This window comes from Oreochromis niloticus, linkage group LG4, assembly GCF_001858045.2.
Source record: "Oreochromis niloticus isolate F11D_XX linkage group LG4, O_niloticus_UMD_NMBU, whole genome shotgun sequence".
Lineage (NCBI taxonomy): Eukaryota > Metazoa > Chordata > Actinopteri > Cichliformes > Cichlidae > Oreochromis > Oreochromis niloticus.
The window spans coordinates 10704563-10728843 of record NC_031969.2 but is presented as its reverse complement, the minus strand read 5'-3'; the positions used below and the strand labels follow the sequence as shown (position 1 = coordinate 10728843).

At 42.3% G+C, this 24281-nt stretch overlaps 1 protein-coding gene across 1 annotated transcript; it reads right to left on the bottom strand.

Moving 5' to 3' along the window:
* Window positions 1-2016: 2016 nt before the first annotated feature.
* Window positions 2017-22766, bottom strand: card11 (caspase recruitment domain family, member 11). Its single transcript, XM_003443224.4, has 25 exons — window positions 22508-22766; window positions 17683-17882; window positions 17440-17577; window positions 16829-17005; window positions 15698-15846; window positions 15378-15557; window positions 12961-13107; window positions 12426-12551; window positions 12145-12339; window positions 11875-12030; window positions 11660-11729; window positions 11376-11572; window positions 11095-11201; window positions 10944-10984; window positions 10695-10812; window positions 10390-10591; window positions 9991-10117; window positions 9667-9910; window positions 9293-9377; window positions 8429-8524; window positions 8126-8243; window positions 6975-7157; window positions 6248-6369; window positions 2958-3073; window positions 2017-2428 (listed from the first exon to the last, which is right to left on the bottom strand). Exons 2-25 carry the CDS (start codon window positions 17870-17872, stop codon window positions 2224-2226), a joined length of 3489 nt encoding a protein of 1162 aa, XP_003443272.1. The 5' UTR covers window positions 17873-17882; window positions 22508-22766; the 3' UTR covers window positions 2017-2223.
* Window positions 22767-24281: the final 1515 nt, after the last annotated feature.

The window sequence follows — 24281 nt, the reverse complement described above, 5'->3', positions numbered from 1 at the left end:
CGAAGGGAAAAATTCACTTTTCTGGGTCAGCTCCAGCATACCGTGTCTCTGCTCGGGGATGATTTATGGAGACAGCTTCTCCACCCTCCCTCCCTCCCAACCTCCCCTCCCACAGGAGCAGAGTACTGAAAATAACCTATTGTACCTGCAATCCTAAATGTCACCCTCCGCTCAAACACGAAATAAGACCCAAAGAATGATCCTAAGTAAATGTGTTCGTGGGTACGTGTGACTATTTCCGTTGCCTCGGGCTGATGCGGTTAAAATCCTGTTATTTGTGAACTCTTTTCATCCTGTGACTTCCAACGTAGCAAGGAGCCCCCACAGAGCAGCTGATTCACTTTGCATCCCCCTCACACAAACACACACACACACACACACACACAAAATCATCATCTGTTTTCAATCAGCATCACATATTTCACCCTGCTCCTAGGCCCCTGTGTTCTCATAAATTTACTTAATATAACCTTGTACTCTGTACTCTGGCAGTATTTATATGTTGGACACACGCACACACACAACTAAGATTATATATAACATCACTCCTAAGAACAGATAGATGTGGATTATAAAAAAAAGAAAGGGGTGGGGGCACATCCATCCTATTATTTTAATGTCAAGCCATGTATTCCTTCTATACATTTTATAATGTGCATGTATGTTATATGTTTTTAATACACTGGAGTTAAAGTCTGGTGAGCTTGTTATGTTCAGTGTGTGCCCGTTATGATCACTATGGACACAAGCATGTCTTTTCACGCAGATGAGGAGATTATCCTGCATCCATATGAAAGAGTTTACTCTAAATCCCCTTCTGGCAGCCTCATTCTCACTAGATTGAACCCAAATGTGGTCATTAAAAAACCCAAAACATCCAGGCACTGATTTTAAGCCTTAGAAAACAACATGATAAACATTCAGTGAGTTAGAGAAGTTCTTTTCACGTGGACCTGTGAGCAAGAACGTTTTACAATATCATGAAAGTCTAGAGCCACCCTTTATGTCTTTGTAGTGTGCAAGAAACCTTTTATTTTTTTCATTATAATTTGTTACAATTACATGTTTCAGATCATCAAACAGATTTTCGTATTCGATAAAAAATCTGTTCAAACCTATCTGGTCCTGTGTGAAAAAGCAATTGCCCCTTAATCCTAATAACTGGTTGTGCTACAATTGGCAGCTAAAACTGCAATCAAGCATTTGTGAGTCTATCACATCACTGTGGGGGAATTTTGGCTCATTCCTCTTTGCAGAATTGTTTTAATTCAGACACACTGGAGGGTTTACAAGCATGAACGGCCTGTTTAAGGTCATGCCAAAGCATCTCAATCGGATTTAAGCCCAAACTCTGACCTTCTGGCGTGTTTTTCCTGCTGCATAAGTGAAGCACGCTTGAGCTTCAGGACACAGTGATGGATGAACGTTCTTCTTCAGGATTTTCTGGTAGAGAGAAGAATTCATTCAGGAGCTGCTTGTCATCAATCACGACAAGCAGCCCCTGACCATCACGCTGCCACCACCATGTTCGACTGTTGCTGATGATCTTTTGCTGTGTTAGTTTTACGGCAGATGTAATTATTATTCAACACAGCCTGCGCTCTCTTAGGCAGCTTTCTTCTCATTTGTTTAAGTAGTCTTCAGGAATAGTTCTCCAGGCTTCGTGAAGGACATCCGAAGCTCTTCTTTGGATGTTTCTGCCGTTTGTTCTGTTCTCTGTCAACATGATCAAACACTGCTTCAATCATTTTGAGGTCTGCGCTCCGGGGAGGCCAATCCATGACTGATAGTGTTCCACTCTGTGTTTTTCTATCCAAGTTTGATTTGACTCCACTGGCAGTGTGTTTGGGCTCATTGTCATGCTGAATGAAGCTGTTTATGGGGCCGTTCCAATTTTAGTCACTAGAGGGCAGCACAATCTCATGTAGGTCTGGTCTCACTCTTATTGAAAGTACAGCTCAGTTTCATTTTTTAATCGTTTTTTTTAACATGCAGTTCAAGGCAAAGAAAGGATTCTTTTTCATGTTTTCACTCTGTTTATTTTTCTAAATAAAAGACATATTTACAAAATATATAATGCATTTATTTATTTAACAATTTCCACACTTACATTTGTGAGTTTCACCATAAATATAAACGCAGGAAAGCATGATATAAAAGGCTTTTTGTGTTTTACTGTGTTTAACTCCACGTGTACAGGCTATTGCGTGTATCTGTGTTTGCCTACAGCAGGTCCTGCTCCACCCAGATGGTTTTCTTCTGCTCGTCCAGTATTCGGTCTTTGATCACCCTGATGAGGTCCTCCGTCCCTGCCCAGGCCTCCGGCTCCAGGGTGGCATACAGACACGGGATGCCCTCCAGCTCCTTCTCTTTTGCGCGACACAGCTTCACAAAGTCTTCCTCTGACTCCACGCGCAGAGGCAACTTCCTGTGTGGAGAGGAAACAGGAAGGAAGCAGCGATGAGGTGGTGAGTGTGGTTTAGAACCCAGTGTTTCTGATGAGATCCTGTCGACAGTCTGCAGCAGCGGTCTGCATGCTTTTTCTCAGAAAGATAAGGCTGACGGTAATGGGTTCATAAGCTGGACTGCTATTTAAAGACACAATCCACCATAACATACGTCAAACATCTGGCTTCATTGAAATCACGTAACCGTCAACTGAGGGGATCGCGCACACAGATATTTTGAGTAAGGATCTAGATTTTGCTACCTTTCTGGGCAAGACACACAAAGAAAGAAAGGTAACTGCAGCCAGCTACAATTAAAAGTTCAAAAGTAACAACAACATTAAAATGACATCCTCGGCTCAACGCCAACTCTTATCTGGTGCCAAAATATCAAAATATCAGGGACTGTTTGTTTTTTTTTGTTCTTGGAAAAAAGAATTGCGGTTTGCAGCTGTGTGGTTTGAGTCACAGGGTAAACATGCGAGATTAAGCAAGCTTTGTTAGGTCTACCTTAATTTCTTGACATTTTTGTCACAGATCTTGACGTAGATGATGATTGGGTAGATTTCTCTCCGCAGAAGGTCCTTGACGCAGCTCAGCTCAGCCTCCAGCAGGCAGTGTTTGCCCTGGTGACGGGTGGAAAAAACCAGCCTTTACAGACAAATACAGATCTACTACGTACATACATGAACAAGGAAGTCTTATTAAAAGATTTTAAAGTTAACTGCTTTCACGTATATATCTATTCATTCTTTTGCTGAGTTAGATGAGGACTTGGTCTTACAACCTGATTTCTCTGCACTACGGATAAATTAAATGAGGTCGGTCTTGAAGGCTTAACATCTTGACACCACTGTGTTTCAGCCTTTAACTGCAAGACACTGTCAGCTGAGGTAGGCCTACCACAGGCTCATCAGACCTAAATGTGTGTCTTGTGGTTAGCCTTTAGATAATGTCTATTTTTTAATTAGCCACAGCCGGTGACAGCTCATTCAGAGGGCACTAGCTTCCTACAGGCGCTGCGTTCTGACTCACACTTCCCTCAGAAGCATTATGATTGAGAAGCCTGCACCCCATTTCCACTGGACACACTTTTTCCAGTTCAGCTCCCCTACTTCGAGTATTACAGGTGTTTCCGTGCTTCAGCATATGAAGCACAGGTGCATACAAACTAGCACTACTTGGACTACAGCCAATCAGTCAGCATATTCGCCTGGGAAATTGCACCACTGATTCAACTGTCATTACTGTGGGATCATCACAGAAATAAGACAAGCCACCACTTGGCTACAATCTTTTGTCTTTTTTTTTGTATAGACTTATCAAAAGAGAAATATCTTGTCAGTCAGGAAGCTTCACAAATCATACTAGTTGGGTTTGGTACCCTCTGGCAGAGTCAGGCTAGTTGCTTTACATTTCTGCACACTGACTAATGACAGTCTTAGCAGTCTATTTGGCACAGATTTCCATTCAGCCCAGTGGATCGCTTTAGAATACGTGAAGTAGACTTTTAACTTTTAACTGTATATTCCTATAAGTTTTACAGCTTTTTCTAATGATAAAGAGCTCCTCCATGGCTATTCATACTAAACCTAAGTAGTATGAATAGTAGTAGTAAGAGATAAGTCCTGTTGTTTCACTACCTACCATCAAAATATGTGTTTTATTGTTTTGTGGGGGGGGGGTTGTTTTTATTTTTTTGCTTTATGATTACAGGTCACTCTGGGTGATGAGCTACCAGAACTTTTAAAGTCATTTTACACATTTTACTTTATTACACTTTATTTTAATAGAGCAGCATTTTTTATTAGCCAGAAAAACTAAAACATATTGTTGAAACTCCGCCTCTTTTTCTCATACTAACATATGAGGGATTAAATGTGCAGTTCAATTTCTTTACACTTAACTGGCCACTTTATTTCAAAAGGTATGAAAAGGACTGACAAACAACGATGTCATTTTTAGAGCAGTTGACTTTCTTTGACTTTGTGGTTTTTTTTAAAAAGGAGAAGAAAAAAGACCGAGACGTGCACTGAACAACTACGCTTTACATCTTTAATGTTTCCTTATTTTGCATATTTATTTATTGTGTGTCTGTGTTTTAATATTGTGTGCACCGTGTCTGGATGTAGAAACTGGATTTACCAGCTTTAGCTGTTTTTTTACAGCAGTCTTTTCAGGCAGATGAAACGTGTTGCCATGGCTGCACAAACTAGTAGATTAAAGAACACTTTTTATTATCAAGCCATCAGACGCCTCTACAGCAACACCCAACTGCTGCTTACAGTTGTTAGATTCCTCATGTGCAACATGCTGCATATCACACACACCCCATCCCATGTACATTCATTTATGCATTACTTTTTTAACCTTATTTATTACTTCTTTTATCTTAATTATCTTGTTTTTCATCTCATCAAACACATTTCATTGTTTGTCGTAAATCACACATGGCAAATAAAACTAAAACTGAACTGTAATATTGCTTTGTTTTTAAATAAGTTTTTAAATAACCATGCTGTATAGAATAAAAGATGTTTGGTTACCATTATACTATTATTTTAGTTCCCCCCTGTAATCTCTATGAACAGTTTATTACTGTAAAATGCTGCGACTCTCATTTTCTCATGTTTATTTTATTTGTTTTAATTTTTCATATTATGACACTATATCAGTGTTATCCTCAGACAGCCACAGGTACATCCTGGACTGGTTGCCAGTTTGTCACAGGGCTAACACAGAGAGCCAGATGACAGTCATTCACACCTTTAGCCAGTTTAGAAACTCGAGTACCCAGCATGCAAAGTCCACACAGCTCCAACCAGCCAGGCCTTTCTTACTTTGAGTTAACAGTGCTAACCACTACACCACTAAACACAAAATAACTGAAATAACAAGCAAAATATTTATAAATTAATTATTTAACCCTTTAAACCCTAACCTGTCACCGGTGACGGTTAGCATTTTTAGCAAGGTTTGGCAACTCCAGGCCTCGAGGGCCGGTGTCCTGCAGGTTTTAGATCTCATCCTGAGTCAACACACCTGAATCAAATGATTAGTTCATTGCCAGGCCTCTGGAGAACTTCAAGACATATTCAGGAGGTAATTTAAATCAGCTGTGTTAGATCAAGGATCCATCTAAAACCTGCCGGACACCGGCCCTTGAGGCTTGGAGTTGCCCACCCCTGGTTTAAAGGGTAAATTAGGTTAGAGTTTAAAGGGTTAAACTTAACTTTTGAATTCCTGTAAATATGTGTGCTTACTAAAAGAAACAATATTTCAAAAAAATATATATATATATCTTGCTGTTAATATATTCATCAGGATTTCCACTGTACTCACATAGACAGCTACATTACTATAGCATGTTTGCTACATTTTTACAGCTATTTCTTAAAGGGTGAGGAGTAGGGGTAAGTGATTATGATTGGGGTTAGGATGATAGCACATTTAAGGCTTGTTTTTTTCAGTCTCATCACACACAGTGTAAAAAACACGGCAATTTAGTGTAAAGTTAAGAAATAAAGCCTTATAGTTTCTATGTGTGCGATAATTAGGCCTGTGAATATGACAGGTTTACCACAGGTTACATTTGTTGTATGTCTTTTAATGTCAGGTTGTCTCGATCATTATTAACTTTACAAAGAATCTGAATAATTGCATTGGAATGACATTCCCACAATAACGGGAGTCATGTCAGTCTTCCGCACTCCCCTTTGACTAAAGTGTTCCCTTAACATTTATAAAGGAGTAAACGCATTAGAAGACATTGCATTTTCACACACACAATATAAACTCACTTTTGCGGCGACAGCCTCTATGTTTTCCCTGGTGATGCATTCAAAAGTGGCTTGTTTCTCTTTGTAGTGAATGAAGGGCTCCACGTTCTGTTTTAGATGAAACTCCTCCTTGGTCAAGCTGTCTACTCAGCAGAATGCAAAGGAAACAGGACACAAAAAAAGAAAAGATGTCATGTCTGTTTCTTGTCTTGTGAAATTGTGGCTCTAAGGGCAGAGAGATGAAACTGTTCATTTGTTAACAGTCACCACAGCACATTTAGCACAAGGAACAGAAACCCTTGTGGTTTTTGCCGTGGGGAATGTCGACGTAATTGAGACTTCAAGCAGTCTCTTGAGTTCGCCAGATGTTCAACATTTTTTACACCGGCAACTTGTCGCGCCCCTGGTCCACTGGGACCGGTCGGTTTGTCATGTGACCGGGGTGTTAATTCTCTAAAAATCTGACGGCTCCAGCAACATTTTCGAATTACAGTGGGTCAGCTGAAGTGTCGCAAATAAACTATCTGTGTCATCACTGTGCATCGTCATTCTAACTATCATCTGGGTCATCTTAAATCCTCCCTCTGCTGTCTCTCTGGTTATACTCCTTAACATTTACACACGGCACAATACCTGACCTACATCTCAGTAGTTGCTTCCTCTTCTCTCATCGACTCCTCTATAGTTTATGTACTTCTTATCTCAATGAGGTATAAAGATTCCTCATTGTGAGCCTTCATACACTGACCTGGTTTGCAGATATTAAAGTCCATGGCTCCTCCCATGTTAAGTATTTTTTGAATAATGGTTTTGGCGAGAGCAGCGGGCGTGAATAGGACCGGTCTTCTTCTCTGGGTCCGCTGGAGGGTGACGGGACTGTAAGGAATCAGGCTCAAGCTCCTGCTCAGCTCACCGTCTCCGTCAGCGGCATCTGTTTGCACCAACAGCCACAGCGTGCAACGAGAGGTATAGCACAATTATGAGTCAGTTTGAGAACAGAAAGTGAAGAGCTTCCAAAAATAATTTCAGCAAACGAATATCTAAAGTCTGAATTTGAGCAACAGAGTGAAAAGAGAAAAGCAGCCAGCAAAAGAAGGGCTCGGCGCAGATAAAAGAAAAGAAACTAAGCACTGCATTGTACACCTTCAGTACTCTTTTTAAAAATTAACATTAATCTTGTGCAGCAACATTTCCAGTCACAGCCCCACCCCCATGTTCTATTAAAACCTTTCATTCATGCTCTCACCTAAACAGTTAATTCCGCTTTATCATACTTTTTATAGTGTTACTGTTATAGCAGTTTTAGTTTCACACCTCACTATGTAATTTAAATGTTTAAATTGCTGCTTTGGCTCACACATGTCATGCAGAGCACACAGTTCAAGCACTTTCCAGTCTTACACTTGAGCACAACTTCCAACCGTTTCCACCGCACACCCGTCTGTGTTTACATCAAGTGACATTTCACACACTTTCATCTTACTCTTCCAATGACTACTTCAGCTCCTGTCAAGGCTTCTTATACAACTGACACTTCACACCCTCTGAGCTTTTTGACAACAAAAACCATCAAAACAACTTTCCACAACTTTTGCTTTTAGACGCAATTTACTTCAGTTGCTCTCTGTGCTCACGGTGTCCTCAATCCTCAACTCCTTTCAGCGTTTTTTCTTCTTTTTTTTCGTGCTTTAGCTTCACCAGAGCGCTTGCATGGAAAATGGCACCTATGCGCCCTTTAGCAGCTCTTTACCACTTTGAATCATTCCGCTGCTTTCACTTTCTGCACTTTTGACAGCCACTTCAAATGCTTCAGCTGTGAATTTTCCGTAGTTAGCACATGTGCACATCTTTGTTTTGTCTCTCCCCCCCAACCGACCGACTGCAACGCTTTGTGCTCACCTTCGGGTCGAAGCACCTCAAAGCCTTGCCTGGGTAGTGTTGTGCTGCCTGAGTTGATGATCCTCACACGTTCATTGCTGTTCATTCGCTTGTACTTGATGTCCACCCTGCTCACGAACTGCAAATCAAAGCAGACATAGAAAAAAAGGCCTAAGTTACTGAGATGTGGAGGCAGCTGCGCATCGGTTTTATGGAAAACGAAGAGTTTATTAGGACCAATCTTGATTCATTGTCTTAAGTTTCCACACTGCTGAACAACTCTCAACATCGCGACAACTGGAGGTTTTGTTTGAACTTCATTACCTGCAGTATTTGAGTGAGGAAGATGCTCGCTCTAGACAAGCGCGGGCTGGCTCTGGGATCAGGAGAGTGGCTGGTTTCTTCTGGTTGCAAATTATTCTAGGCAGAAATGAAAAGCATACATGAATGTTGTGATCCAAACTGTAACAAACACGCTTGCGTGAGCACAACATAGCAGAATAACACCCTGAAATAACTACTTACTGCAACCAACCTGACATCAGTGTAAACTGATGCTGACCCAAGCTTAAGCAGTTCCTCAGCAGGAAGCTTCGTTGTCGCATGTTATCTAGAGTGTTTTCTTTCTGACTGCAGATGTATGGGCATGGGCTTGTTTATCATGCAATGCAATTACCTGAAAGGGTCTCTCATGGATGAACTGCAAAATAAATCCAATCTGGAATGCAATATGGAAACCCATCGCCTAGTCTCAGATTGTTTGGAAATGCATCGAAATTTTTTTTCAGGGGGAGGGTTGCAACTATCATGCAGGCGTGGTTGCATGCAACCTGCTTGCAATCAATACAGGAAAGAAATATCCAAATTATAAACAGATGGCTAGGATAAGAACTATTAAATGGTAAATTTATTATTGGGAAATAGTTGGATATTAATCATTTCTGGGAAATCTGCCTTTGTTGTTCCGGTTGTGCACATCAAACCCCCTCCCCCGCCAATCCAATGACCAAGCAAGGATTTCCCCCCACATTATGTGTTAGTTTGCAAACCCTTAATTTGCAACCCATGCTATAAGATTTATTTACGCATCTTTGCTTTAGTCAAATACCCGTATTCAAATTTTCAATGCACTTTTTTAAACTAAGTGAGAGAACGAGAGGGAAAAAGAAAGAGGCTGAGGTTTCTCACCCGGTTGTTCCGTTGAATTTCATTTTCTTCTTTCCCCCCTCGATACACTAACTTCTGAATCTTTACCAGGAGCAGCTGCTGGGCTCTATAATCACACACGTAAACACACAGAAACACACACACAGAAACACTGAATGCTTGTCAAAATTCTCCCTCCGTGTACGAACTCGTCCACCCTCGGGCTTCTTTCTATTATGCCCTGTGACTACAACAGACTGTTTCTGCAGATGTTTCAGGTTAATGCTGCTTCGTCGGTGTAATGTGTAATCTTTTAGGAGATCAGTTGTAATCAGCTGCTGCTGCATTTTGAAAATCTGAGCTAAAACTCACTCACAAACTTTAGTTTAAAAAACAAAAGTATACAAAGTCTGTACCTTGAGTAACTGGGTATAGTGCCTCGCTCAGCCAGGTCAGAGCCGCTGTAGGGGTCCACACGGGCGCACTGCCACTCACAGCGGCCCTGGTGCCTGGTGTCCAGCACGTGCACCACCTCATCGCAGCGCACGGACAAGGAGCAGCTGTCCGACTGTCCGGAGATGTTGAGGTTGACACGTATGTAGAATGAGTCGCCGGATGCTAAAGTGCCATCCGCTAGATTGCTCTGGAGACGGCGATAAGCTGCAGGGCGAGCATATATTTGAGTTCACGTATGCAGTAGAGCCACATTAAACAAATGTTCCAATATAAACATCACTTACAGTCGTGGCTGGCTCGATAGTGCAGGGTGATGGGCCCCGAGCAGTGCTGCAGAGTCCAGTGGGCTTCTTCCTGAGTGCTGGTCTCCAATGAAATGCTCTGGTTTTCCCCACGTATGCACCCCTCAAGCTGGACAGCCAATCACAGCAGAAACAAAGATTACCAATCAGTCCCTTCTAAAAACTGTCACAGGAAAAGGAACACAAATAGAACAAGTAAAACAAGCAGGTGTCTAAAATTATCAAATCGGCGTGTTCCTCGTTCCTCTCTAAATGTCCATCCACGTTCTCAGTTCTCTAAAGAGCTTTTCTTTTTGCACATCCAGCTGTTTTAACTGAACTTGTCTTACTGCCACCATGAATCTTTTCACAATTAAAACATTCAGGGAGTAGATGACATACAAACATGAGGTGGTGGCCCTCTCGTAGCCCCGCCTTCTCCGCGTTGGACCCAGACTGAACATACGAGATGAAGATCCCGCTGTCATTGCCACCGATCAGCCTGATGTCCTTCAGCAGGTTGTCACCTTGCAGCGACAGCTCCTGCACCGGCTTCAGGGACCCGCTGAGTCTGGAGAAGGAGGAAAGAGACGGGCGGAACGGCCTGCACGAGCACACGAAGACACAAAGCAGAAGGTGTTTGTAAGTCAGCATCACTTTTCGCTTTTATTCTTGTGTGCATCTCTGCACGAGCGGCCATGCTGTACCTCTCCAAAGAGAGTTTCCTGAAGATGTTGTTGACCTGCTCCAGGTCATAAGTGTCCATTCCTTCAGACTGATGGGAAGAGGAAGATGAGTGCACAGAGGGAGGACCGCGCTCATCCTCTGAGGAAAGAATAGAAATAGATGGATCAATAGATGGATCATTTTTTTCCTTTAAAAAGAAAAACCAGGTCGACTGAAGGTAAACATAGTATCTCAGATCACAAATAGCAGATGTTTAAAAAGTGCATTACCAAGCTCCATTTCCATGTTGTCGCTGTCAAAGTCTGAGATGCTAAAACAGACAAAACAAAACAGATTGAAGGGAAGCCAAACCAGCATAAATTCTTCAAACTTTACTGGCATGAAGTTCAATCGGTCATCTCTGGGACGTTTATTCAGTACCTGCGGGGGTAGAAGTCGTGCTCCTTCTCCCTCTCTCGGCGGTAAAGGGACGCTTTCTCAGGGGGTTCGGGAAGCGTGGACAGGATGCTGTCGTTACGGCAACGCAGCTGAAAGGGAGAAGTCGGCGTTAAACGCTGGACAAGCCATTTACGTCAACACTGCATTAGATTCTTTATAGACCAGGATTTCTACAAAGAGCAGCCAGGATGATTATTTTTACCAAAAACAGAGCAGCGCAATTTCACTGGTATTAAAAGCAAGCGCAAACAACTGAGTCGCACCATGTGCCTGTTGCTGGGTGAATCCACCGTGCTGAACATGAGCTGGGAGGAGGACGAAGAGCAGGTGAGAGGGGGAGCCGACGAGGGCGGATATGTGGGGGAAATGGGGATGCTGGGCGAAGGAGGGAGAGAGCTGCTGTTGCCATAATTCGGCACGTTGATCTCCAGAAAGTTGCCTCCGTTGGTAGGTGCCGAAGCTGGAAGGTGGAGATAAGCTTTGATAAAGCTGCACAAAAGGATTGGTCACATGTTGCAGCAGGACATGCGGCGGTAGATTGTGTTACCTGCAGGGTGACTGTTCTCTGAGTTGATTGGAAAGTCTTTCAGTAAAGAGACTGGAGACTTTACTCTATTCTAAAAGGCAAAACACAAAACACAGTCATTTTGATCAGCTTGTCATGTGTAGGAGATTTGATTAATCTCTGCTCTGTGCATTAGAAGGTATTGAGTTTGGTCTTTGCTTCACATAATCTATAAGATTGAGGAGAGAATAACTGACCCCCGCTTTGAGGTTGAGTCTGCGTTTGAGTCGGGGCTCCTCGGAGAAGAACTTGTCATCAGGCGACTCGTCGCTGGAGCATTCAGACTGTCCCTGCACCAGTTTACAATCCTCTCCCTGAGAAATGATGGACGGAGGTAAATCCCTTGGTAGACTCTGCAAAAACAGTTAAACGGTTAAAGGGGAGGAATGTTTCGCGAAAACTTGAGCATTTTTTAAATCGATACGTGAAGAAAAGAAACAATATCCCTTCGCACTACTCTGTCTGACCTGGTCTAGGTTGATGTCTTTGGACATTCGTCGCAGGCGAGACTCCAGAGTGACCAGCTTAGCGTCTTTGCGTACACTCTCCAGGTGGAGTTCATCGCTCCTCTCCTCCAGCTCTCTGATCTGCTTGCGATACTTGTCCTTGTCGATGAGACACTGGGAGAACTGGTGCTGGGCCTCGTCTCTGGCTCGAAAGGCCTGCAAGCAGCAGAGGAGTTAATGCAAAAGTATGAAGGATTTTGTATGTGTGTGTATGAAATCGTGTGTGTTGTGTGTGTTTTCACCTGGTCTCTCTCCTTCTCCACCTCGTCTAGCTGTACAGCAATGGTGTCTATGCGGTTGCGATACATCTCGCAATCCTTCTGCAGTGTGGAGCACTTCAGCTCCAGGTCCTCCTTTTCTTCCAGGTACTGCATACACGGACACACACACAGACAAAAGCTAAGGGTTATTTATAGTTAGACAAAAACAGGTAGAGAAATACAGGAAGAGAAACAGCGGGAGAGAAATAAAGAGCGACCAGATTATGCAGAAAGAGGCCTGAGACGGGGCTTTCTTCAAAGGTCTCATGGGGCACTGGTTTAGGTTTCTAGGGTGTGTTACTGCAAAGCCTGTTTGTTCAGTGTACCACTCTGCACCACACTGCTACATATTCACACATTTAAACACAGATGGAAACAAGCTGCCAGACAGAAATATGACCGCTAAACTCCCATGTAGCGCACTTACAGCATTCAACCATACATTTGTGCGTGTGTGTGTGTGTGTGTGTGTGTGTGTGTGTGTGTGTGTGTGTAGGTGTGTGTGTGTGGTTGTAACCTTATCTCGTAGTTCCTCTGCCTGTCTGATTTCTTCGTGCAGGTTGTAGAGGCGGTTGACCAGATCCTGTCTGTCTTCTAGTGCTTCCTGTCTGTCATGCTCCAAAATGTCAAGGATGGCCTTGTCCGACTCAGGTAAAGGGCCGGGCTGGGTAAGAAACACACACACACACATTAACACTGTTAGATATGAAATCATATGACTGGCTGCTACACTGCAGTTGTCAATCTTTCCTTTTTATGCTTATCAGCAAGGAAATAATGAGTCACAAAATAAGTGTGAGTTTATTGATAGAACACCTCATCACATGTAGACCTTCTTCAAAGTAATTTATAGACCAAAGTTAAGAAAAATAAAATGATGCATCTATTGTCCGTTATCTTTTCCCTTATTTTATGGCACATATATACACTCACCGGACACTTCATTGGGTACAGCTTTTCAGCTGTTTATTAACACAAAAAAAGTCAGTGCGTGTAGACGCGGTCAAGACGATCTGCTGAAGCTCAAACTGAGCATCAGAATGAGGACGAAAGGTGATTTAAGGGAGTTTAAAAGGTGGCGTTGTTGGTGGTGCCAGTCGGGCAGATCAGTATTTAAGAAACTGCTGATCTACTGGGATTTACCCACATAACCATCTATGTAGTTTAAAGAGAATGTCCTGAAAAAGACACAACATCCAGTGATCGGCAGTTCTCTGGGTAGAAATGCCTGATCGGGAGTCTGTGAGCCTGCGTTTTGAGTTTCATGTTTTAGTTTCATTTAATATTTTGCTCTTTACTTAGTCTGTTCTTGGTTCTTTAGAGGTTTGTATTCTAACTTTAGTTCCTGTTTGGTTTTCCATGATGTTTTCAGCTCAGAATTTATTTTCTTTTATATTTTGTAACTATAGTTACTGTTTACCATTAACCCCTTTTTTAAGCTCCCATCATTATATTAGAGGCCTCCTGTCCCGTGTGTGTGTATTTAGCTTTGAGTCCCATGTCTTGTTTTCCTTGATTAGGACGGGTTAAGAAGGCACCAGTAACTCAAATAACCACTCATTACAGCCAAGTTATGCAGAAGAGCATCTCTGAATGCAGAATTATGTAACCTTGGCGCAGATTGGCTACAGCAGCAGAAGACCACATCGGATGTCTCTCCTGTCAGCTAACAACAGGAAACTGAAGCTAGAATTCATATTTGCTCAGCAAAAGGTGAAACAGATGACTGAAGAAACATGCTTGATCTCAATTTCTAGTGCGACATTCAGATTACAAGATGAAAGCATGGATCCATCCTGCTTTGTATCAGCAGTTTAGGCTGCTGTTGGTGGTGTAATGGTGCAGGGGATGTTTTCTTGGCACACTTAGTACCAACTGAGCATGGTTTAAATGCTACAGCCTACCTGAGTATTGTTGCTGACCATGTCCATTCCTTTTTGGCAGTCTTTAGTTCCTTCCAGCAAGATAACACGCCATGTCACAAAGCTCAGATCATTTCAAACTGCTTTCTTGGACATGACAATGACTTCGTTGTACTCAGATGGCCTCTAATAGAGCGCTTTGAGATGTTGTGAAAACGGGAGATTCACATCATGGTTTTGCAGCCAGCAAATCTGCAGCAACTGTGTGATGCTATCATGTCAATATGGACCAAAATCTCAGAGGAATGTTTCCAGCACTTTTTTGAATCTATGCCACGGAAAATTAAAGCAGTTCTAAAGGCAAAAAGAGGTCCAACCCAGTACTAACAAGGTGTACCTAATGAAGTGGCCAGTGAGCATGTATACCGTTAAAGATAGTGCATGTTCATATTAAACATGACAAAATACTCTTAGCTCTCTATGATGTCAGTGAGAGCAGATTTTCTCAATATGGCTATCTGATGCAAAGAAGTTCGCCGGTGAGCACAGAAGCCACACCCACTTGGTTTCAAAGCCTTCTGTTTATGAGAGGCAGCCAAGAAAAAAGTAGGTTTAAACACAGAGGAGCTAAAAATGCAGAGGAGTTAAAAGTTCACATAGAAGATGAATGAAGGGGCCACACGTAGACCCATGATATAAGATTACTTTTATCTGTGAACCATGCAAATAGAAAACTATGCAATTGGAACTGAGAGATGAAAGAATAATAGGTTCTATTTTTAGGGTAGTCCCACCCAGCTCACCAGCTCAGTCCTTTGGTGTCGATGGTTTTTGTACCTTACGCTTTTGTTTCGCACTTACAGCAGCAGACAACAGCAGTTGGGCTGCAAACTCAGTGTAGCATTTAGCTGCTAAGATATTTTTACACACATGCGGAGATAAGTATTTGACAGCTCACGCTAACAGCTTGTTGTGCTGCTCTGAAGTGGTGAAAATGTATTTATTACAGTAGGTTTAAGTTATGATAGCAGAGCAGGCAATGTCAGCCCTTTATTACATAATGCTCAAGTACCTGTATGATGGACTGTAGCTCCTGCAGTTTGATCTTGAGCATCTCGTTCTCTCTTTCCAGCTCAAAGATCTGCTCTCTCTTTGGCCGATTCTCGATGTCGTTCTTCAGCTTCAGACTCTGTCTCCTCTCCATCTTACACTCTTCCTCCACCTTGTTCAGCTTGTGCTTCAGTTGGTCAATCTATAAGGCAGACAACACAGAGATCAGCACCGAGCAAGAGGAACGCTCATACTGTTTTTGTTTTTTGTTCATTGATTATCATTAACACACAGAGTGATGACGGTGTTTATCTGCATGTGCGTTAATACGTCTGGCAGTACCTCCAGCTGCAAGTCTCGGCTTCTCATCACAGCCATGTTCTTCTCCTCGCTCAGCGTGGCGTACCTCATGGCCAGCTTGTAGTTTTCATCCTTTACTCTCAGGAGCTCATCACTGTAGGTGTTCCTCTCCTCTCTCAGCTTATTGTACCCTAAGAGGCAACCAGAAATGTGAAAAATTTAGCTTTACTAGATCCTTCTTCTTTATTCGCTTCGCTGTTGGGTAACAGTTGTTTCATTGGTGGAAATAAGGACAATGGCTTCCCTTTATGTGTAAAAATTAACGTCCTTTTCTGTTTTGCAGCACATTACATGACATCCAAAAACAAGCTCAATGCTAATATATAAAAAAAAGACAAAAGTCACAAAGCTAATTATGTGAGCATGCAGTGAAAGCCTAAAGAGTGTACTTGCACTATTTTTAGTATTTATTTGTTTGTGCTTGGTGTTCCAGCTGCAGTGTTTAACTGCACGGGGCATAAAGACCACAGCGTCCTAGTTTCACTGGTAGTCTTTGATAGACAACAGAGTTTATCCATATCGAACCTAAATGTGGTGCACCAGGCGGGGCAAACCAAGCCTGTGCGGTGGGGTTGCAGTTTCAGCAAATCGTGGTAAGCTTTTGGCTTAGATTTTATGTTTAACCATTTGAGACAATAGTCACCTGTCTTTACTGTCTGCAGCGAGTAAGTCTGTGTGTTTTTATGCCTCCAAGACATCAGCAGCAGTGGCTGGAAGCATTATCTTTTTGGTAAATGCATCCCAGTAAACATAATAATGATATACTGTAAGTTATACGCTTTGTGAGAATGGCTTCAAATTTGGTACCGACTTTTACTTTTTAAGGATTCGATGATTTGTTGTCCATATGTTTTATACACAATACGCATGAATTTATATACTACTGCTGATAAAACTAAACTGGACTAGGATCAAATTCTGAAGCGGTGATATTTTCTATACAACAGGTCAGTCTGGGTGCAAACATACGTGTGGATGCAAAGAGCACCTTAGTGCAGCCACGCAACTGCATTGTCAGTCTTATGAGTACAAATTCAGTGTAGAAACACAGATGGTGGGAAGCTAGTAAACTGCGGTCAGGAAATATCTCAAACAAAAACAAAGAATCTTTACTCTGCTGGAAGGCCTGAAGCTCCTGATTGGCCAGCTTTAACTTCCTTTTTTCATCTTCCAGAGTGACGAACTTCTTGTTGAGCTCAGCGTGCTGCAGGGTCTTGACTTTGGACTGCTGCTGCAGCTTCGTGACTTCATTCATCAGAAACTGCGTCAGACCCTCGTGACCCTCCTCCACTGCAGGAGAGCAGAGGAGAAAAAAAACAAAGTATATTATACACCTCTGACTTTATAACAGGATTGCAAAGTAAGCTGATGTGGATCGATTCAGACTCTTACACTGCATAACTGAAGTGACTGCTTTTGCCTGAACAGAGCTATAAAGCAGCTACAGAACGACCAGTTCACACAGTTTCCTTGCATAACTGGAGTTATGAACTGGAGTTATCTACTCTATTTGAGTCAAATACTCCCGGGCAACTTTGGGTTCAGCATCTTGCAGAAGGAGCAGGCAATCGATCCACCAACCAACCTTCAACTCACACATGTCACGCTTCACTTCAGAAATTTTCTACACTTCACTGTCCATCAAAGACTGTATGAGTCTTTGTAGTACACGAAAGATGTGTGTTCATGCGTGTATGTGCTGGATCCAAAGATTTTTGCCTCACCGACAATGGTGGAGAAGCGTCGTGTGGGTTCCTTCCCCGTGACCAGCTTGTACAGGTCAGGGTAGTAAAACTCCAGACTCTCCAGGAAGGCCACGTACCCCCGCTCGCCTTTAGTGTGGAGGATGTCAAGTAGACGGCCTGAGAGAGGAAGGGTTCACATGTGAGAGGTCAAAGAAAAAGAAAGCAAAATAGGAGTTCTGCCTTTAAAAATTAACAAATGTGGAAATAAGCCTTTCTACCCACTTGTGCGGTTTGTTTTTGTGGCGAGCACTAGTGAGTTGAGAATCTCATCCTCATCCAGTTCATCCAGGACTTTGCACTGACGAAGGTAAGGCGTGAGCTTTGACGGGGTGATCGTGCTACACAGGTTGTAGCGTTGGCTCTCCACCTTCTCCCACAATGCCTCCACATCATCACATGTCCCATTTTCCATTTCTTACACCCTTAAAAAGTAGCAGAACCCACAGTGGGGGTTAGCTGTGCAGCATGTTGTCTGTTTTTACATGTCTCTTACTTGAAATGAACTTCTGTTTGCGTATGCGAGTTAGCTGAGGACATCGCAGATCTGTGAATGCTCCCTGAACAGTTAGCAGGCACAAAATGGTGAATGAAAAAGGAGAAGGAACTGAGAGGACATATTTGTTAGGTTATGAGAAACCACATTTGAAATATGATATCTTAGTTTACTTTCAGACTTCAACAAGACTAAGAAAGATGCACCAAATTAAAAGATATACACATTTATATGATCCCGAAATAAGTTTCTACTTTGGTCAAACAGAATAACACAGTGTATTTAAATATATAAAACAGTTGATTTTGTTTGTGAGCCACAGTAATTTCTGTTTATGAATTTCATGCTACTTATTTCTAGCATATAGATGGAATCGCTTTCCTTCTTTGGTCTGATGGGTTCCCGTCAGATAAAATCTGGGGATGCATATTAATGGTTCTGGGAAGCTGATTGAACTTTTAGCCTCCTAGTTTTTTCCGTTGATACCCCCACCAACTATTACCACAAAGTTGACATTTGTGGTTTTCAATAAAAATTTCCGAACAGACCACCAAGTGACACATAATACACACATCCCCTTCAGAGGGAAGTGGATCAATTTTAGCAACCAGATACGTGCAAAAACTAGCTGCATGTTTGGCATGAATTAGCAGATGTTGGCATGCTAACATGCTAAGCTAAGTGCTAAATTAAAAGAAAGGGTATTAAAAGAAACCTTTAGTGCATTTAGTGCATACAGTTACTGCTAAATATCTAAATTATTACATTTCTATATTTAAATGTGAAAATACTCATTTATATGCACCAAGTTTTTGTCTAAGTGGTCAAGCACAGAGCACCTGTGTCTGCCCTGCAGAACCAGAAGCTATGCCAGGTAGGATGTATATACTGATACTGCTGTAATTACATGAAGCCACTACTTTTTTATAGCAGATTTTTTTTTGTTTGTTTGTTTGTTTTTATTGCTGAACCACTTCACTACCGCCATTGTTTCCATGCAGAGAGAAACCACCATTTTAGGCCTTGATTGTCTTATGGCCTTCATAAACAATGGTAAAAAAGGAACCACAATAAGAATTATATGTTTCTGTGTTGCTACATTGTAAGCAGCTTAAGTCATTCTCTAGCTCCTCCACCGTCCTCCAAGAGCCATGAGGTGAAAGAACTTACATCTGGTAAATCCCTTGTCCTACCCAAAACTGCATATACTGACATCACTCAAGGAAACATGTCATTATTGTGTCATTCTCCCTTCTGAGACTTCCAACTGATCTCATATTTATTGTAGTACCCCCAAGGTGTAAAATCTTTTTTTATATTTCCCTTTATAGCTGATATGGTCCTGAAATATGATAACCGATGCATATAAAAGAGCCGCTTCATGCCTTACGAAGTATAACAGAACTTTGGTCCCACACACTCTTGACATAGACTTTAATTGGCTGACATCTTTCCATTTGCCTCTCCACTCTTTTCATTTTTACTTTTCCAGAGACAAATTGGTGCTCTCTTGATCTTCCTCTTACTCCCACTTGGTTTCCTCTCTCCATCTTATACAGACATGCACACTGTCCATGCACTGCTGGCATTTGCATGCTCTTTGGGTAGTGGGTGTTATCCTACAAGCCCGCTTTGTGACTTGAAGCCAACAGTTAGGCAAATCATGGTTATCTGATGCCGCAGCACAGGTAAACACACACAATCACGCATACTTTTGCATACTCTAACTGCGTGCGTAAAAACTGGAGCTTGTGCTTTTGTCCTGCCTAGAAATGACATATGCTGGTTCTAATGCCAGAGCAGCATCTGATGTCCCTGGTTTCATCTTTATTGTAAATGTGAAAGTAAATTAAAAGTGAGATTAAGCTCCTCTCAACAGCTTTACCTCTATTATTTTGTGACTGCCTTCAGATATTTGTGCAGACAGTGAACAAAATCAATGACAAGCTTCTCCGTAGTTCGATACAAGCACAAATATCACACCCTCTCAACTCTTAAGCTATTATTTGTATCTACAGCGTGCATACCCTGCCACAGTCACTGCAGATGATAAAACCACAAACACTCAGACCAACACACACACACAGACACACACACCCCTGCAGTTGTGCACATGCACAAATACACAGTGCATGCAGGCACATTATAAACACACACAAATACACATGCACGCACAGACCCCTTCAGTAACCACACACATGTTTCCTCTTCTCTCTTTTCTTAATTTGGACTTGATTACCGAGAAAGCTCATCCTTGCTTCCTCCTTTTCAAACCAGATGTGAGTAGTTGCTCCCTTCCTCTCTTCTCTGTTCGTCTTCACAGACAGCCACTCTTGTTTATAGTACTGCGGTCAGAGGAGTCGATTGTCCATTTTAAAGCAGTGCGCAGACGCGTGCATCTGTGTGCGTGTGTCTAACCCTGCCTTCCTTTTTGTTAATGTGTCTATACTTAGAGAACTCCGTTTGACTTTTTGCAGGTGAAAAAATACACTCACACACACCCCCACCCAAAGAAAAAAAAATTTGAATTTCCTTTTTGGAGAAGTCACACTACATGTTTTCGCTTCAGTATTTCCACTCAGTGGAACACGTTAAATAAAGAAACCTCCATTTCAAGTGCTTCTTTAACGTTGCTCTACATCAGGACCTGTGCACCCAAGTGAAAGACTTACTTTATATGGTTTTCAAATGGGATTTCAGTTGCTTTCAACATCAGTGTTTCACCTCAAATACAACGGCATCAAACTCATTCTGAAACCGTTTTCATTTTTGTGCATCTGTAATGGAAAGCAGTAAAGTGTCCTTAAAATGGTGATCCTTTGTCTGCAGTGCACTGACTATTTAGAAAGCTTTTCTTTCAGGGCCGAGTGTAAACCACTTTGGAAACACACCAAACTGCCGTGAAACCAGGTTGCATCGTGGGAATCAGTTTGCTCGAGACCACTCTCTGACAATGAATATGCAGTCATTCTGAGACTTGCATGACACTAGTTTCTGCGGGTCCATCAAAGATCAGAGCACATAATGGAAGCTGAGATTAATTTTCATATCAACAAGAAAAAGTGAGTGTCGGGGGGGGGGTGTTCACTGTAAATCCCAGAGAACATAAATCTCTGTATAACTCCCTGCAAAATCAGAGAACTGAAAGAATTTAATTAGGAAGATGCAAACGGTAAAGACGCACAGGTATTCCTCTCTAAATAAAATAATACAAATAATTCAAATTTTGATCTAATATACAGCTTAACAGTGTTGCAACTCATAGACTCACAGTGTATGACATAGGATGACAGTGCCATTGATCCGCACATGCAGTTTGTATTATGTTCTGCTTAATTCTGTAGCGGATAAATGTTTTGCATTGAGTTTTCAAATGCAGTCCATCCAGGTGCACGAGATCAGGTCATATGATCCTACGTGGGGGAGGGGGGTCACGGCTTACTGTCAGAGTGTTGGCCTCATACAGGCGGGTCAGCTAGCTGATAGGCAGATTATGATTGGTTCAGGTGTACAAACCATCATAAAGGCTCCATTGTCTGGCCGAATAGCTGAAGCTATAAGAATGTGATATCTGGGTTCCCTCTGTGGAGATCGGTGAAAGAACACAGCAGACAAAGGCAGACGTCGAGCATCTCTAAAAGATTGATATGCACTGCTTTCGTAGTTTAGCACAACAAATAAATAAACAAAAAAATACTTTGCATCTCACTTTTAATTTAACTGAAAAGAATGAACAGTTGAGCCCGGAGATGATGGGCAATAGGCATGTCCAGTAGGCATGTTTTCCCATGCTGGACCAGCTTTGACAGCAAGTAAATATTACTCCTTTTTCTGCTTGCAGCATTTGAAAACAGAGTGCATGCTGTTGGTGGGGTGGTGTCCCTTTTTGTGCACTTTTTAAAATTAGATCGTCCCATTTCCTGACAAATATTACTCAACACTTTCAGCAAACATGATAAGGTTTTTGGTTTTTTACAAGCCGACGCCAGTCACATCTCAGTGCGCTGTCCGTGACATGTGTGTGTGTCCTTGCGTCTCCCTCACTCTCACTCTCACTGGATGTCATTGTTTCTCCACCTGCTGCTGGAATCCCAAACATTTGGATATTGCCAGATAAAGAGCAGACCATGACAGGATTGCAGATATTATATTACACATCTAATAGCCTATAAATTTTCTAATGTAAGAGCCAGAAAAACAGGTGAACGGAGTCATAAATGCAGATGACAGATTTGCCATCATCTTTTATCGAATGTCGTTTCTTCTGAGAGAATACCTGCCTTGTTTTCAAATGGTTGGTGCGGTCTATATTTTAATCATAGCTCTAATCTAGATGACACACAGCACGGTTTAGAAAGTCTGTCATCGCTGCGGTGATATGAGGTGTAAAGCCTGTGTGACTCCTCGCTTTTTCCACTCCAAAAAAAGTGCGGCACGTTTACAAGGCTGTTGGTGAACCTTTTCCCTCAATAATAAATATTAAAACTTTTGACATATTTATGGGGGAAAGGCAGGGGAGACGGGCAATTCTATACCGGCCATTTTTTTACTTACCTGAGATGCGGCGGATGTGAATTTCAAAGAGTCGCAGAGACGGTAAAGCTGGCCTCTAGCTGTGGTGTGGAGCCTAATTCAGTTGTTTTTCTTGCCTCGTTAAAATCTAAACACTGGTTGTTCCACCATGGATCCTAAAAGCTCAGGTTGTCTCCATTTATCCGAAAGAATGAGAAGTTTCTTTTTTAAAAAGTTAGCGGAGAGCGCATGGGAGCTGCGGCCCCGACTCACTGCCTCAGATAGAGATAGAGAAACAGAGAGAGAGAGCGAGAGAGAGAGAAAGAGAGAGAGAGGAGGCGGGCGGTGTGAGCTCGGATGGAAATAACAAGTTCTGCGCACGGAGGTGAGGAAGAGCGCAACCCCGCAGCAGCCGCCGTGACCTGCAAGTGTTTGCGCTGTGGCTGTGATCAGATACGGCATCACTGCCCTGCCATAAACCCGTCCACTCTAACAGGGACCTGTGAGTTTACAGTGTTTTATATGAGGATTGTTATGCTTCTTGTCTAACAATCTGACGCAAACTCAGCTGGGTGATATCAGCTTAACAGCAGTTTCTTTCCCCCCCTTTTATTTCACTTCATTATCTTCGTCTGATGCTATGCTTCAGGGAGAGAAACACTTACATGCATTCCCGAGGATCAAGCTTCACCGATCATAACGTGAAAACACCCTTTGGGCATAGGCAGCCTATAGGTGCTTGTATTTTTATGGCTTTATGTGGCCTATATTTACTTTACCGGGATATTGTTACATTGATGATGGCAACATTTCAGCACCCTAACTATTTATCTCTTGCTTTAGTCCATAAGAGCCAATGGGCCATTCGTCTAGATTTCACATACAAGTGAAGTTTCAGCCACAACTGGCTAAAAAAAAAAACTTGTCTTTACACGCGCGCAAACTGCGTATAGTGCGCAATTTTGTAATGTCTTTCATGTCTGAATAGGGGAAGAAGAGGTTGTGGTGGGATTATGTGACTATCATTAACATAGAGAAGGAGCTGTATTCTCTTCACTGGAGAAAGAGCGCACGGCTAGGGGCTAATTTGCATTAAAGCAAATAGAAGTGTTACTTTGACCGATTCAGAACCAGTTTAAAAAAAACTGTGTGTTGCAGACAGACTTATAGAAAGAATTCAACACAATGAGCGATCAAAACTAAAGGAAGTAAACACAATTTATTTTACATAAGTTATCGTAGTAAATGAAGACCAGTCAGGAGATTGGTCCAGATGACATGGAGATAAGGAGAGGATGGAGTGTGAGGATGCATGAAGAATGAAGCTGATGAGCCGTACTGTGAAGCTGTGGGAAAGAGTCGTTAAAGCTATAGGTTAAGAAGAGAGGTGACGAGCAGTAGGCAGCAGTGTGGCTTCATGATGAGAAAGAGCGCTGCAGATGGGATGTTTGTTTTGAGAGTGTTGATGGAAAAGCACAGAGAAGATTAGAAGGAGTAGCACTGTGTCTTTGTAGATTTAAAGAAAAATGAACATGATAGGGTGCCAAGAGAGGAACTGTGGTACTGCATGAGGGACATACGAGGACAGCAAGACAGTAGTGATGGAAGAGGAAGTGCTGATGGATTAGCTCAGCCAGGAGTCTCCATGGACTGTGATGTTTAGGGACACCATTGTGATCTGTAGTGAGAGAAGGGAGTGGGTGGAAAAGAGGTTGGAGAGGTGGAGGTATACACTGGAGAGGAGAGGAATGAAAGTCATTAGAAGCAAGACAGAATACGTGTGTGGATGAGAGGGAGACAGGTGTAACAGTGAAGC

Coding starts and splice junctions, on each gene's coding strand:
- card11 (XM_003443224.4), bottom strand. CDS start 17,872: ATGGAAAATGGGACATGTGATGATGTGGAGGCATTGTGGGAGAAGGTG. Junction 11,730..11,874: donor GACTCAACCTCAAAGCGGGG/GTCAGTTATTCT, acceptor TTTGCCTTTTAG/AATAGAGTAAAGTCTCCAGT. Junction 10,813..10,943: donor CAACATGGAAATGGAGCTTG/GTAATGCACTTT, acceptor TTCTTTCCTCAG/AGGATGAGCGCGGTCCTCCC.